General features: G+C 37.6%; 1 protein-coding gene across 7 annotated transcripts in view; it reads left to right on the top strand.

Annotated features, from left to right (window-relative positions):
• The window catches only part of LOC116433095 (UPF0489 protein C5orf22 homolog), a 476138-nt gene that overhangs the window by 696 nt on the left and 458687 nt on the right, over positions 1-16755 (top strand). For 5 of the 7 annotated variants that reach the window (XM_031990822.2, XM_076369576.1, XM_031990824.2 and 2 more), the window contains exons 2-3: positions 31-176; positions 1452-1601. In XM_031990822.2, the coding sequence (XP_031846682.1) occupies positions 31-176; positions 1452-1601 (296 nt within the window). Of the gene's footprint in view, positions 1-30; positions 177-1451; positions 1602-2467; positions 2752-2788; positions 2968-16755 lie in introns of those variants that run through there. The other 2 variants (XM_031990821.2, XM_031990823.2) reach the window with 2 other exon arrangements.

Genomic DNA, 16755 nt, shown 5'->3' with positions numbered 1-16755 from the left:
TAGTTTTACAAAACACTACTTTTTCTCCAGGTCCTACCTTATATCTATCGCTGTGTGGGTTCTAAATATCTTCCATTCGAAGGGAATACAATTATACACTTGGATTCCCACCCTGATATGGTCATTCCGAAAGAGATGCCTGCGGATACTGTGTGGGAAAAGGAAGAGCTATTCAAGTACATATAAATCATTCGTTATATTCAAAATGATTGCATTATTCTATTTTCCATCTTTCTTGCGTACTTTTCATTTGAATTCAATTGTTACGTATTGATACGCAATCACAAAATTGAACTTTAATTTTTAAACAAATGAAAAAGCTAATTTATAGTTAATAAAGAAAACCCATTTTTTAACGTAAGCCCCGCTTACATTACTCGATATTCAAGTTTAATTGAATTCCTCAGTAATTCTTCCTCAGTAATTTTTGTATTTCATCGAGTAAACATTATTAAAAATAAACATAAAAGTAAGGATAAAAATGAAAGGGGAAATAAATATTTTCGTATCATTTGAGAAAGTTCTATGAAGGTATTTATAATGAGATTTGCTTGTAACATGTCGAGTGCAACCTAAAGCAGTGGTATTCAGCAAGATAAACGTGTAATAATGATAACGCAACTCAATTAAATCATTTGATATTATATGTTTTCCATTTTGCGTATTCTGTTGCATGAAATCATCTGGCAATCGACGTGTTAATATTTTAGAGTAGTTTTGATTTTTGAAGGACGATTTTCACCAGTTTCTAAGAGTTCACAGATTATAAGATATATAATAGTGAAATGCTATAAGTTTAATTGAGTAATTGACTTGGTATCAGTAGTTGACCATTTTTCAGGAAAATGTAATAAATAAGGTTTTTAAAAATAATAATCCATCGATAAAGACGCGATAGATATGCTGCTGCATCTATCAACTCAACTCCGAAACACTTTTACCTGAATTACATTGTTTATCGTAAAAACTGACAATTTATTTTATTGTCGTTGCTTGTGTGCCTCCAATTTCCAATATGGCATTAACTTCTTTTCATTTATATTTATCCTTTTACTTGTAATGTCTCATAATCGTTGCAAATCAACGATATTAAAGCAATCACTTTTAGTGCTTTTGGTTTTATTATAAGCGTTAAAATTTTATTCTAAATTTATTGTATATGGTCAGTCATTAGTTTCCTTGTTTTTAAAGATGGTCAACTTCTGACGCAAGTATTGAATTTTCGAAAATGTCTATAAAATTTGAATTACATAACTATTTCAAAAGAGTTCGGTTTGTTACATAATGTAGGAAGTTCAAAACAGCATTCTCACGCATGGAGTCTCTCTATTTGATAAAGGAGCAAGCGTTTACTATCATTCACGCAGAACATTTTTCTTAACTGGTCAACTATTGGTGCTTTTACCTTACTATTGTTTTTAAGATATCTGAATCATATATTTTTGGTACAGAGAAATTAGCATAGAGAGCTGGATAATGCCGGCCGCGTATGCTGGCCATTTCAAGCACCTGATCTGGGTCAAACCACCGTGGTCAACTCAGTTGGCCGATGGCGTCATTACCTTTATGATCGGCAAACATAAGGAGACCGGGAAAATAAGGTACGTGCAGGAACACACCATTTCATTTTCATCTCGCGTCCTTGTGAGCGCGTCATTACTGACGTCTCGTCTTTCTTCTCAATGTTTACACCTGTCCCTCTATTTACGCGCGGTATCCGTTCCACGTGGACTCGTTTCACGCGAATGAGAATCGCGCAAATAGAGTCCGCCAGTACAGAAGAAAACAAAACATAAGAAAGAAAAGCTGGTATAAGTTTTAGAAATACATATTTATTTCACAGAACTTAACACGTTGACTGCCACGAGAATTTCGAGCGTTTTGTATAGTAATACTTGTACTTCCATCACAAAGGCAAATGGTATTAGAAATAATTATTAATAATTTGGTATGACAGTACTCATATTACATTATTATCTAGCTATTTATGTTACTAAATATTTTCATTCGACATCAATTTTTTAATTGTAGTTCTTCTCAAGCAAATTTGGAATCTCCGGTTATCGGTGACCACCGTGGCAGCCAACATGTTAGCAAATAAAATAGTAATGGTACTTGAGGAAATAAAAAGAAATTTTATTCGATGTCACTGATTTTAGAGCGCGCGAATAGCATTACAATGTACCGTGTAAAGAACAGAATTTCTGACCGTGTAAAAATTGCCGCGTAAATGGAGGTTGTACGTCAGTTTTCTGTTAATAGTCTAGAAAAAAATGATACAGTGGATAATAAAGAAAAGACGAATTTGTTATTTACAATTGTATCAATGCATTTACAGAAACTTGATGTGTAAAGCTATAAAGTGCGTTAAACAGTATGAACATTTTTTCCCAATCTTCGTTCGTTTTCATTTTAATCCGGAATATAATTTAGTCAGACCGCTGTAATCGCCTTGTACAATTTTTAGCAAACCGTCAGTTCATTGTGGCCACGATGACAGGTAGATTGTGATTCGGTGGAACTTTTCTGTGAAGCGTTCATGTCAGTCAGCTTATTAATTATGACGTGTACAAATTAACGATAGGTATACCTATTCACAATACACGCCGTATAGGCTGATAATTGTATTTCACTTTATTTTTCACGCCGAAAGAGCACTGGTTAAGTGTCTAGTCCCTCGGCGATTAGCATACACGAACACGTTACTTCGTGTACATTTAGGATAGCTGGAGCATAATGTAACATGTGTCTTCTCGTACTAAGACAAGCATCAGAAAATTGTCGACAGGTGGTGGCGGGCTTTGGTGTTCAAACGCAGTAGCATCTTACTTTCGCTGGTTGCGTGATTTTAATTTATGCAACAACGTTTGCGGAGAGTAAAACAATGCGATTAATTGAAATATAATCATTAGTTATGCGTCAACTTGCAGGGTGAGTGACATGTAAAATATTTCCACCTGTATGCTGACAAGAATAAAATGGACAAGGATATGATACTTCTCTTCCTATCCCTTTTTGTAACTTATGTTTTCCCGTTTACTTGTGGATCATTTAATTTTATCAGGATTTTTGTTCTTTTTTTCAATTCATTTGCACTTTCGTTTTATTGTTTAACAGATTTACTCTTTCTGCTAAATGTTAAATTTTCTGTTAAATGTCTGCAATTTAACAGACATTTAACAGCTTTAAATAATCTAGTAAAACTGTTTCACAAATTTATCTTTTTATTACACTATATGTTTCTAGTAGCCAAGTACTTTCATATAGGATCATCATAGGATAATTCGCAAGTAGTGTTCTTTATTATAACGTTACAATTAAAAGGATTTTGCATGGATACGATGTCTTTTTTATTAGAATATGACAAATAAAGGAATCATGTTCCTTAATGAAATACAGCGTTGTAACGCTGAGAATATGCAGTCGCAAAAATAACGTTGGAATTAACGAAGAAATTGATCACATGATCGGGAGTTTCAATAATTCAACACTGCCACTGGTTGTTCCTTGTTTTAAACGCACTGTCGAACGGTGTTATCGAGTCGTTTAGTGTTCCATCACCTGTCATTGTTATGCGTTCCGGTAACGTTATTATTAAGTGCTACATAAATGTTTTGAAATCGGACCTTGTTCGAACGATAAAACTCGCGCGGAACCATTACACACAACACATTAGGGCCGCGTGATGCAACGGCGAAGCGTTGAAAGTCGTAACACCGCGAGACTGTAATGCATGTATTATACATAACGTACAAAGAAGTTTGAACATGATTCATGAAGTATACGGGTTTTATTGTTCTGTCATGGTTCCTTGTACGCTGCTTGCTCGCACGATATAAATGATAGCTTCTGCATTATGAACGTGAAGTTTGATGTAGACATTTAAAACTTGACGTATTATGTGGTTCTGATAAACGTGTAACATCATATTTTATTGCTCGGTTCTGATACAATTACACCGCGATCAGGACGCGATACGTTCAGCTGGTTCGGTAATTTAATTTAGAACTACTATAGAAAAGCTGGTGCTCTTGGTAATAACTCATAACATTTCATTTTGAATCGATACATTTTGATATCATCATTGTAAACATTATTGTAGTAAGTCATTTATAAATATAGATATCTCAGACAATATGCAAATTTCACACAGTCGAGTAATCAACAGTTTTCCGGAGATATTCTATTGAAAGTGTCGTGTCTTCTACAGTGTTTTGAATTTATCCCTTATAGATATCAAACTGTTACATTATATGGAAATTTAATTAACCCTTTTTCCTATAATACCGAGTCAGACTGGTGTTCCATCGCATTCCACAAATGTAAATGTTATTTATTTTTCATACGAATGAAATATTACTTATTTATTATAAATCTTTGACCTGTAGAGTAAACATAGAGACAGAATAAAATTATAATTCATTTATTTTTCGATGAAATTATTAACGATAAGGTAGTTTTATGAAACACAGTTGTGAAAGAAATCATAAGACAAGGGGTTAACAAAGTTGACTCTTCTGAGGGGTGTAAGTAAGCAGGTTGGTCACCCTGACACGCAGCGAAACCGCAAATTATACAGAGCTCCTTTTTCACAATGTACACTATAGTAACCAGCTGTCTCGAGGAACAATGAGACTCTGACTTGAGTCTGCTCGGTTGATTTTTATTTGTTTAACATTGCGCCTGATCGAGAAACCTGCAACCTGGGTTTAATTTTTTCTTTAGAAAATCCGATCGGGCAAGTTCTTCTTTTCTTAAATCCTCGACAGTTCCATGTTTTTTCGTGCTACTGTGAACCCGTTGGCAAAAACGAATGCCTATAGATTTTCGGCTCCCCTATCTACCAGCGTGTACGTCTCGAATATCGGTTCACCCGGCCGGAATCGCGGTTACACGTGCGGTGATGAAAAATCGTCACAGTCGGTTAAACCGCAAGAAAGGTATAGGACATTGTAGACAAGTGGGGGCTGCAGAGGGCGGGGTGAGAAAGGTAAAAGGAAAAAGTCCGGCAAAGTAGCAAAGGGAAGCCGACACGGTGCACCGCGGCGATATCTGCCAAGAAACTGGTGGCCGTGATGTAGCGCTCCGCTGGGACTTGAGTTATGTTTCTCGAATTATCGTAGATGTATGTCCTGTGTACTGTAAGTGAAGCACGCGAATTACGCCGTTGCCGAGACTCCCCTATGGATTACGGTGATCCCTTTGTCGATGGACAGTGCGATTGCTGTTCCCTTATGTCGATAAGGAGATTTGGAGATTTGGAAGTTTGATAGTTTGATAGTTTGATAGTTAGATAGATAGTTAGATAGGTAGATAGGTAGATAGGTAAATAGTTAGATAATTTGATAATTTGTTAATTTGATAATTTAATAATTTGTAAATTTGATCATTTGATAACTTGAAAATTTAATAATTAGGAAATTTGAAAATTTGATAATTTAGAAGTTCGATCATTCGTCAATTTGAAAGAAGATTAAAAACATACCTAATAACACAATCTCTTACTACTCACTTTTATTTTATTCAATTACTTTACTTCAGCTTATACTGGCCTAATTTACTTACCTAAAAGAACAACACTTCAATCTTACAAGATAACATATATTGCATCTAAGTTATTACACCATCTTCTCAAAAGAAACAATCATTCACCATCAAATTTGGGAATTTGCATGGAAAAAAGAGGAACGTTTATTCGAATAATACCGAGTGCACGTTTAAAACGTAGAAAACGCCCGAATCCCTGAACATTATCCATGCGTAACCATTAAAGTGAATTACGACGGGGACAAAAATTTGCCAATTACTAATAATTGCCTGGTCGTACGATCGCGGACCGTGGGTAGAATATCGTCGTGATAACATCTAAAATATGATGGCATCGACCGCTTTTCGTCGAAGTTATACATACGTAATCGCATGTACCCACGCGCAGGTGCCGATCGGGTACGATCGATTTGCATCGACCGGCCGCAGGATGCCAGGACTTTCGTTGCTGGTTCTTTTTTGTATGCTATGCGCGTCTTCCTTTTAATGGGTTAACGCTACCGATCCGCATAACCGTCCGCGCGCCGGTCTCTTTACCGAGAAACCGCCGCAAAGGGAGTAGGTAAATGCGATACCATTAAACTGCTAGGATGAATATGCTTTTATTGAACCATACACAGGTGACTAACGTTCGGAACAGTTGCCTTTTAAAGTCGCTCAGTGAATTCCTACAGGAACACTAACTCAGACTTGGTATTAAATGCGTTCTACGCGGACTGTAATTAACGGATTTACTAACTTGCGCCTGGTTTAATAAATTTAAGAACCACACACACGTGTTCGTTATCCGTTTAATGTCGTCGCAAATATTTTTATCTCTAGCCTGGTTCGAGGACGCGAAATTACAGCGTTAGATACAGTGTTCGGAGAGTATTTACAATAATTCATTCCCCCTGTAATTATGCGGGAACGGTTAAGCGCGCAAAGTGCACTGTACAAATTCCTTTTCTTACGATTAGTTACGGTTACTTCGCTCGAGATAGAAATTGATATCTGTTTTCCGGGCATATCAGATCGAGCGTACTTAAATTTGTCGGAGGAAAGATATACAATCCGCGGTGACAACTGAACGCAAATTACAGGGGAGGGATAACCCTTTAGGTGGTGAGTGGCGTGACGGTCGCGTGTAAAGCTGGTCAATTTTGAATCATAGTATAGCGAAGTTCCTTTTGCAAAACAAATTCTTACACAGAAATGGTATTTTATTTTATTTATTATATTATATTAATGGCCTTTTATTTTATGTATTATGTTATATTAATGGTATTGTATTTTATTTATTTCTGATTTGTTTAACTCTTCTTAAACGTGCAAAATACGTGAAGAGATCCTTGAACCGTCTTTAGCATACGATACATTTGTAATATACTATTATTTCATTTCTTCTAGTAGATAATTAAGATGGATCCTACACGTTTACCACACATATGAACACTCCAATTTCCAACGCAGTGAAACGTTTAATAAAATACTACGAGACTCTGTTCTGATTGAAACCCGACGAAAAAGTTGCATTTGAGAGACGCGTTAAATACCAAATGCCACGTATAAATTGAAACGTACTTTGTAAGAGGAGCATTAGATAGTTCTACAAGCCTCAGTTTTCCATAAGCTTAAGAAATTTCAGAAATGTTGTAATCACAACGGATTTTGATCTTCTAATGTTCCGATTCGGCGACTCTTTTTCATCGTCGTCAACGGAAGGTCCGAGTAGCTGTACCATAGGGGATCGCGACAATGGACAATGGCGCAATAATCTACAATAGAGATCCGCTTGCAGATTCCGTGCCGAATGAATAGGGCCCCTAGGACAATCATCTCGTAAACTCGGCTTCCTTGTGCGCCTCGCCCTTCGCCCCGCGGCTTGTACATACTTCTGCCCCGTATTTCACGTTTCGTGGTTCTGCGGATGCAAGAATCTGAATCACCTACTTATGCGAAAGTGTCGAGTAAGGAAGTCCGCCGTGTACCGCGGAATAACTTGACCTTCGCTACTTAGCGTCTCGTTACGGTTATTCGAGCAACGTGCTCCGTTTTGTTCAACGTTCATTTCGAAATGCCGGCAATATCGCCGGATTATAGGTGTACATGTGCCCGGAGAGTTGGGAACTGTTGCCAGCATTTATATGAGATACAGCAAAACTGCGTGCAGCCCGCGATTCGTTCACTGACCATTTAACAACGACGCGGAGCACGAATGTTAAGCCGATGTGAATCCGTTTGAATTTCGTTTTTATGCTAACTCGGGCCACGTTACGAAAGTAATGCAATGTTTCTTGCTGTATGACGAAACGAGGCTAACCGTTTCTGTGCATCGAATGGTAGGGGATAGTTATACAAGTCACTAACTATGTAAGTCAAAATATTCATCGACCTTTCTGCAATAGTTTTTGCTGCACTGAAAGGTTTTGTCGGCAATTTTTTGTTATAAGTCAACGATGCTTGTGGTGAGACTTACTCACGACAGGATTGGGTTCAGTGTATTTACTGAATGCAAATAGATGGGCACATGAAGGATCAGGTACATAACTTGATCGTTTCACATGTCGTTGTTGATTTAGATTAGAGGTAATATTGTATATTTAGTGTGTACGATTTTATCATGCCCACGGGTAAAGTGGGAAAAAGTGGAGGTTTTATTTGATTGATGGCTTAAGTGTTGAAGTAGACAATTTTTATTTAATTTTTGCTATTCATTATTGCGATAGAAACTTTTAGTTTGCCTTTTATTATTTACTGTTGAAATATAGTTGCAATTAAATTCTTATTATTCATTGTTCGTTACGAATGCATTTAATAAATAACATTTCAATTCTGTAACTTGTTGCAAAACATAACAAAGTTGCAAACATTCAAATCTTCGGTTTTGCACGAGTTTCCCTTCCATGTTTGCTGCAACTGACGCTGGACTCCTGTCCCGGTTCTTTGAATACCGGTACGGCCGAAGCACGTCAAGATTTTCCGTCGGTGTCTTAATCGCATAACTTGTTCCTGGTAATGCAAGCGTGGCTTATATTTCCTGCTTTTTTACCGTGGAACGTTTATCACCGCATCAGGAACGTCCGAGGAGAGTTCACGGGTTGTAGAGCACGAATTGCTCTTCACCACGCCGCGCCGTTTCAAACGCCATTTTTGTCGCATCGAAGCGCGGACTGCTGAATTATTTACTGTTTACGTTGTACCCTAATTTAGATAATTGTCAGCGGAAACTATCAAATTGACACGGGAAATTAATTTTAATTAGATTTTCCGAGAGGGTTCACACGGCTTTTTTCTTTTCCTTCATTCGAGATTATCTTTTCTTGTCTACGTTGTACTTGATATAATTGTCGTTTGATTGTTTCGGTTCGAGTTCTCTGGTCATCGATATTTGCAGTTTCAATCTGTTTACTTTTTTCTAATATTCCTCATTTATGTAACTTAGTATTTGTTATATCAGCCTTGATTATTTGTTACATCGATAAGATAATTATGGAAGCATACAGAGTTATTTGATATTATTACAGCAGTTTTGTTTTATTATAAGTAATGTCTTAGTTATTAATAAAACATGGAAATCGGAAACATACAACATAGAATCGGTAGTAACCTTTTTTTAAATTAAATCACCTATCAAAACAGATTGAAACAGTTTATGGGAAGAAATAAAATAACTGTGTTCATACAAAAGAGTAAGTACAAATGAAATTTTTAAGAATTTAATTTCGACAGATGCATAAGTGAATTCAATTATTCGGTAGTTACAAAATACAAAATATACAATTCGCAGGTAAATTCATGAATTCAACTTGATTACTTAATATTTTGCATGCATTTCAATTAAAAGAACATCCAATAATTTTTGTTATGCATGATTAAGTATCTCTACGTACATCAATAAAAGAAACCCATGACTTAACAATATATACTTTGCTTTCATAACTAGTACATATTTCTAGATTTTGGTTCTAATGTTTACCTCCGGCCTTCTTAAAGTAAACGTTCTTCTGAAATGAAATTGAAGATAACAGGCAGTTAACACTAACACTTCTATTGTTTCTAGGAAGATTCATGTTCGTTGATTTAGATCCAGAAAAACTGAGATTGAAAGATAGACGATTAAGATACATCTATACTTAAATCGGCTTAATCATTTATCAAATAATATTTATAAACTTCAATATGCGTCAAATTGAAATGTTCTGTAAACCTAGTGTTAATAAAAACGTTTCCTGCAATTCGAAGACGTGGCTACGCAGGTTCACACCGATAATCTATCTGCGATTGCATTAGTCTATCCGTGCATGTAGGTGTGGCGGCCGAAAAGCTGCCTTACGCCACTGGATTTCCTCGCTATTATTTTTCCGTTAACGCTGTCCTTCCGCGCGAGTCTGTTTCGTGTCATCGCACATTTGGCGACCAGACCCGCGCGGGCCCTCGAATTTTCCGAAGGTTTCCCAGGCCTCGCACGGAACTGCCCAGTTCGAGGGGCAGGCCCTTGCAGGTCTGGAAACTTTCACCGTTCTTACGACACTCTTGTTTACTTGTCTGTTCACCATCATCCTTCTTCTTCTTCTCTGTCTTTTGGATCTTTTCTCTCTTCCTCGTTTTTCTTCTCTGTCTTTTGAATCGTTTCTCTCTTTCTCGTTTTTCTCCTACTCTCCTATCTTTCTGTCCTTCTTTAGAGGAATATATATTTTCCGGGGAGAGTGTAGGAGGTCTCACTTTTTCTTCACCCGCGACCGACGTCACCACGAACCTCCGCGACACCGACCTTTGGCAAACTGTGTTGAGGGCCGTACTTCACCAATCGTCTTCGGTTTAACTTCTCCGAACCCTCCACATAGGTATATCTGTTCCAGTGAGATCTCGGTGAGGATTCCTAGGTGAACGTTACGTTAGGTGTCGTCCAATTGGTAGTCTAGATTTCCATGGCATCCAATGGTCGACAATGGAACACTTTTCAGGAAGAGGTGGCTCGACTCGCGTCGGAGTGGAGGATAGGCTGATCTTGGTGGGAGAAATTGCAACCGATGACGAATGCAATAGTCAGCCATCAAGACTTCTTTACATTGCCATTCCCAGCCATGACTGTCGCCATTGACTCCATAGGTGGGACTAGTCCCGCAGAATTATTTTATTTGTATCACTTCGTTCGATAATTTTCGAGATGCAAATGGTATGCATTTCGAAGCTGAGTATTGTAGTTAATTGTTTGTGTCAATGATGTTTCGTTCTCTAGTTTAGTTGATACAGTACTGTTCACCGGATTTTTTATGTTTTACCGTGGACTTCATACTGGCGTTTTCATAAGTTCGTAATAATAAATTGTAGTTAACAAATAATTGTTTAAAATTATGAAATATACTTATTTGAATTCAGTGTTAGTACCTATTAAAAATTGTTACAAAACATTCATTATATTAAATGTTTCATAGAGAAAATGAAAATCGAAATGGTAAGATAAAAAAGAATTTATTTGCCGCTTGATAATAAAAATTGTTTGCACTAAAGCATGATAAACATACGTACCGATTATATTGTAGAACAGATATATATATGTTTTACAAACAATAATCAATTCAAAAAATTAATTCCGAAATTTGTCTATAAATATTTTTTTAAAAATCTTCAAACACTTGTATTCCATTTGTTGCATTACATCTCGTTAGAACTCTTTAATAACTTTCAAATGAATAACTCTTAAAATCACGCGATAACTCGGATCTCAATATATCCTTCGCCGACAAACGAAGGAACGTACAAAAACCGAGAACACCGACAGTTTGACAACGTTTCAAACATCTAATCAGCATATTACCGGTTCATTCCAGCATTCCCGCAGTTGTAGCACGAAACAATACGAAACGTTCATTGGGTTGGTCCGCGTCATCGATCATCGCCGCGTCAGGAATTCGATTTTTCTTGTCGCCTTCTCCGACCATGGTGTCCGGCCGATGTAAAGCGAATTATCGCTTCCTGATCGGTGAAACGATCTTCGACCCCAGATTCAATAACTCCGCGATTGTTGCGCTCTATTGGTACAACCAGTCAGCCTATCGCGTTCCAATTATTTTCCGCAGCAGTTGGTATCCGATTCCATCGGCCACGCCATCCATCATCATTAACGCTCCCGGATGATAGCGTAGTACAAGTATATTTTGAGGAATGGAAGGGCAATAGGTTGGCCTGGCCTGGCCTGGCTTGCTCTAGCAACACCTATGTGCTCGCGCAGGGGCGGTGTAATCGAGCGACGAGAAAGAAAAGGGTGTAGCTTTAAAGATTGGCCGAGGTGATGGCAGGTCAGGGCCGGAAGGTGGCACAGGAACACGTCTCAAGTCGCAGGAGCGTGGGCGCCAGCTGGCATATCACGATCGGCGTCAGGTTGCTCTACACATATCGACGGTTTCTTAGTGAAAAGAACAAAAGGGGCCGCCATTGACGTAGACCAATCTCGAGCGAAGTCGCTGCACGACTCGACCCCGAAGAATTAGCAACGACCTCGCAGCGATCGGCGCTTCGATCGCGACTCTTCTACTCCCTTTATCGTCCCTTCCAAGCTTTCGGCCCTCGACCGATTGATTCGTTCCGGCCGGCTACTAATTGATTGTTTCGCGCGTAACGCGGTCGGGAATCTGCTGTGCAGTTTTGCATTCGAGCGGAGAACTCCTCCGAGGCTTTGCGGCGCAAGGAATCTTGCGGCAGGGTTAATTCGGTATCTCGCGCGAAGTCGTTTAACACTAACCGTACCGGCATTTCGTGTATATGGCTACAAAATAAAGGTAAACGAGTTGGATGATGAATTTTATTCGGTGGAAACAGAAATGGTAGGGAAGGGAATAATTGGAAAACTGATTAATTGTATAATATAGGGATTGATATGAAGTTAAATGAACGAAAGAAAAATTGTATGAACTTCATTGTTTGATTTTACTGAGAGATTTTTAAAATTAAACTCGACGGTTAATAAGTGAACACTAGGTTGTATTGTTCCTTGCAAAATGGGGGTTTATTTGTATTGATCTTGGAAAACAGAGCTTCGAGGACGGGAAATTAAGATACGTTTTCGAACAGTTGCATCAATCAAAATTAACATGATCTTTTACTGAATAATGTTTATGAAATTTGATATAAGTAAATCTTAGTGTTAATTGGTAGTTTGGTGCTCGCCTGTGTATACTGAAATCTATTTATCTTGTTGCTTAGTGATATTAGAGCAAGGAGGAAACTTTGAATTGTATTCCACATATACAGAATATCATTTGAATTTAGAATATTCCATTATACGATATCAACTGAAAAACATGACGCCTAATTAAATAGTACATTAGAGTTATAATGAAACAGGAAAAATGTAATTCACGTCAATATCCGGTATCTGTTTCGCAGTCACGTTGTATATTTAAATCAGGTTTACAAGATGTATATTTAAATCAGGTTTACACGGTGTAAGTAATATTCAAACATATGTAACGAATTCTCTAATTAGCATCGTGATTGTATCACGGAATAAATTGTTGGAGTTGCGCAAGCGGCGTAATTAAACACAATATTCTAACATCGTTTGTCAGCCACACTTCGCGCTCGGTCTCGTTTCGTCGGAATTTAGTAAGTGCTCGCATGCTTAGGCTGTCTCGTTGCGAGATCACGGCTGAAAAACTCGACTGGAAAAACTCCCGAGCGCGGCAACTTGAATGACAATTAGAGCAGGATCGGATGGAATTTAGGCCGCTGGGCCTGATCAGGCACGCACTCTTAGCCGGAAGCCTATTAAGCTGGAATTTCATAATGGGGGAGTGCCTGTTGACTATAGTTTCGATGGGTTACTTTCGCTCGTTACGACGAACAATCGAGTTCGCTTCGTGCACGCGTTAAAATTAATTACTCATCCGTGTGTCGTATCAACTTACATCAGAAGTCCTCGGAACTTTTTGGTAGTAAATTTATCTGGCGAAAAATATACGGAAAGGTAGGTTCAATTGCAGATGTTGCTTCATTATGCTTTAATGACTTGTCAAAGTTTTAGCAAATGCTCAATGTTTCGATCGAAAAAATCAGATTTTGAATTACAAAATGAACGTGTCTTTTATTATTTCTTAAATTTGTTTAAGCGTAGAAAATTATTGAAGTTTTGTAATAAATAATAATTTGCAAACCTTAAATATGATCAATGACCACTACTATTCTATCAAATGTGATCGCATAATTACTTCTGCATCTGTTGGTGCAACAAATCATTCTCTACAAATAAAAAAAAAACACAAAATTGTACTTAACATTTCTTAAGTAACAAACAGTTATATTTATGGATTAAAACAGTTTACTCAGTACACAAACAACGATGATCTCCCATATGCAATTATCCGTGTACAAGGAAAATGCGCGAAACGCGGACGTCCGTGTCTCAGAATACAAAAATAAATTATACGAAGTGGTGGTCGATGTTTCGGCAGTTAAGCAGATGTTGGTTAAGTAGGGTTTTCTCCACGGTGACATGAGTGGTACATGTAAACCCGATTCGAAGAAATTATGAATAGGTTTAATGGCAACAATAATACAGAACTTCGTGTTGCCATGAGCAGTGTACCGTGCCTCGCGTTCCTCCCCCAATTATATTCGATTCTCGGTATTACGTACGTTCGCATGAGTCGTTTTTAGATTCTTGAACAGAGATACCTATCTTGCCACGAGATCTGATCTGGTTGATGATGATGATGATGACGACGATGATGATGATGATGATGATGAAGAGAAGGAGGAGGAGGAAGACGATGATGATGATGATGATGATGACGGTGATGAGTACTGCGATCGTGACGGACGGTAAATACGTACATCTGTCCCTGAGGTGTAGTGTGCAGAATTAAGTTGTGTTTATGGTGCGAATGATATCTTCCCCGGTACGAGTGGGACGCCATATCGAAATGAAAATGCTATACGAAATAAGCGACCGTTGTAATTGCAGCTGTAGAAAGGGTGAAATTACGAGCAGAATTATGCACGGCGTGTTACATCATGAACAGCGTGTTCAACTGTCTCAATTTTTAATGTCTTTCAGTGACTTCTGAAAGTCTTTGTTAGTTTCTGAAACGCTGCCTCTCTCTTCGATCGATTTAACACTAGAACTACCAGGGAGGTTAAAATGACCCATTCCTGATTGCTTCTTTAATAATTATTAAAAACATAATAGATAATTCTCTGAGAAATTACTACAGAAATTGATTCAGCAATAGGCATACTGAATTATAAATCAATAGAAATCTTAATAGTAGGACTGTTGGAGTTTCCATAGGAAAATTGAAAAAAGTCAGTTTGACTGTTCGGTAGTTCTAGTGATAAACCTTTGAAGTTTCGGAACTTTTCTTAAATGCATCCACTAAATTAAAATTATAACTAGCTCGAGGTTTTTTTTAGGTAAATAATTGTATTGGATTAAAAGACTATATAACAGAACACTCTGTCCCTGTCAGTAATACCTTATTCAATTTATTATCAAGTTTTCATTTAAGTCTCTTATAGATACTTTAATTCTGTAGATGTAAATAACTTTGATATATTTGGTCAAAGGTCTATTATCCAAATATATTAAAAGTATCTACTAAATTGTCTATGAATGTATTAGATTAGTACAAAGAAATGGAGTTAAGTCGGTATAACTAAACGCAGCGATCTATTAACGTTTTTAGTATCCAAGTGACGTACAGTTAGAAATGTAAAATTGAATAGTTGCAATCATCTTGCAGTGTATACATAAATAACTAAAGAGTTCAGAACAAATAAGGAATCATAATAATAAATTTCCAGAACGATTGTCTTCTATGTAACGTTAGTTTACGATTATTATTATTAGCCAAATAAATTTGCAAAAATTAAATCTACAAATTCAAAAGTATTATTTCTTGTTTTCGAGCGCGTTTACTGTCAACAAACTGAATTATTATAGCGATATCGAAATCGTTCCAATTAAATTTGCGCAACTTCTGCTATGCTGTCGAGATAGTTGAATAATTATACAATTCAGGGCGTAATGCTTTGCGACGACTTAAAAATATCCACAATCCCTGTGACTGGCTGAACACCGCGTTTAAGAATGTCGCGTTACAACGGGTTTGCTGTCAGACTTCGAACGGGGCCGCTTTGTCAGAAACAGCCTTGCAAGGCTGATACCACGTCGGCTTACCTACGCGGAGAACGGTTATTTTAACTCGCACCAGAAAAATCTCATCCCACTGAACCAGTATGCGAGGCGAAGAAAAAAAATCATGGTACACATTTCGTGTCTATGGGTGGTTACTACCGGAAATTCATGTTACGTTTGCCGTTGGACTGCGAATATTCGAAAAATGATCGAGTTTAACACGTTCACGTCGGAACATGTTTTTCTGTGTTTAATAATAGATTGCGATAATAACAATGTTTGTAAGAATGGTATTGGGATTTACGGAAATTTACCTGTCTAAATTCTACAGTCCATTCGCTAACGGAATCTTCACAGAAGGCGTCAAAAGGCATCTTCTAAAATTTAAAATTATTCTCTAATTTTAATCATTTGTCTTCAACATCCTTTCCAAAATTTTTCATAATGACTGTAAAACTTAATGGTACATGTTTCTTTCCATCATATCCCGGATCTAAACCTAGAAAACAGTTTCCCGTTAAAATTTTGAAACGTATCATGTCGGCGAGCGTAGTAGTCCTAGTATTAACCCTTTGCGGACGAAGATTCTTTGAAATATACGAAACCTTCAGCAGATTAAGCTAAATGATATACCAATTGCTTAATATATAAGAAACAGGGAAACTACATTCTAATCTCTTGTTGTTTGACCAATTCAATCATTTGTTCGCGACTTAGTCTTCCAAATACAATTTCATCTCGCTAGAACGCCGACATTCGTCCGCAAATAGTTAACATATACTCGAGAGAGGTAAATAACATCCAGATTGATCAAATTCGTTTCAAAACGTTTCATCACGAGACACATCATAGAGTTAACACAGTCCTCCCGCTGAAACCTGAACACACAAGCGACAGGCGACGCTTTCTTGCCCGGCCGTCCCGTCTAGTTCATATTTTCCTGGCTAAACGGTGAACAACATTTACACGAGAATCAATGTTTCCAGCGAGGCTAAAGGGTTCTCAAATACGAGCAGCGTTCCCGGGTACGATGAAATTATACGACGGATTATCTGCTCGCCACGTTGTCGGCGCGGCACTGAAAGCGAACG

Source organism: Nomia melanderi, chromosome 7 (genome assembly GCF_051020985.1).
Source record: "Nomia melanderi isolate GNS246 chromosome 7, iyNomMela1, whole genome shotgun sequence".
Taxonomy (NCBI): Eukaryota; Metazoa; Arthropoda; class Insecta; order Hymenoptera; family Halictidae; genus Nomia; species Nomia melanderi.
This window is presented reverse-complemented; position numbering and strand designations above follow the sequence as displayed.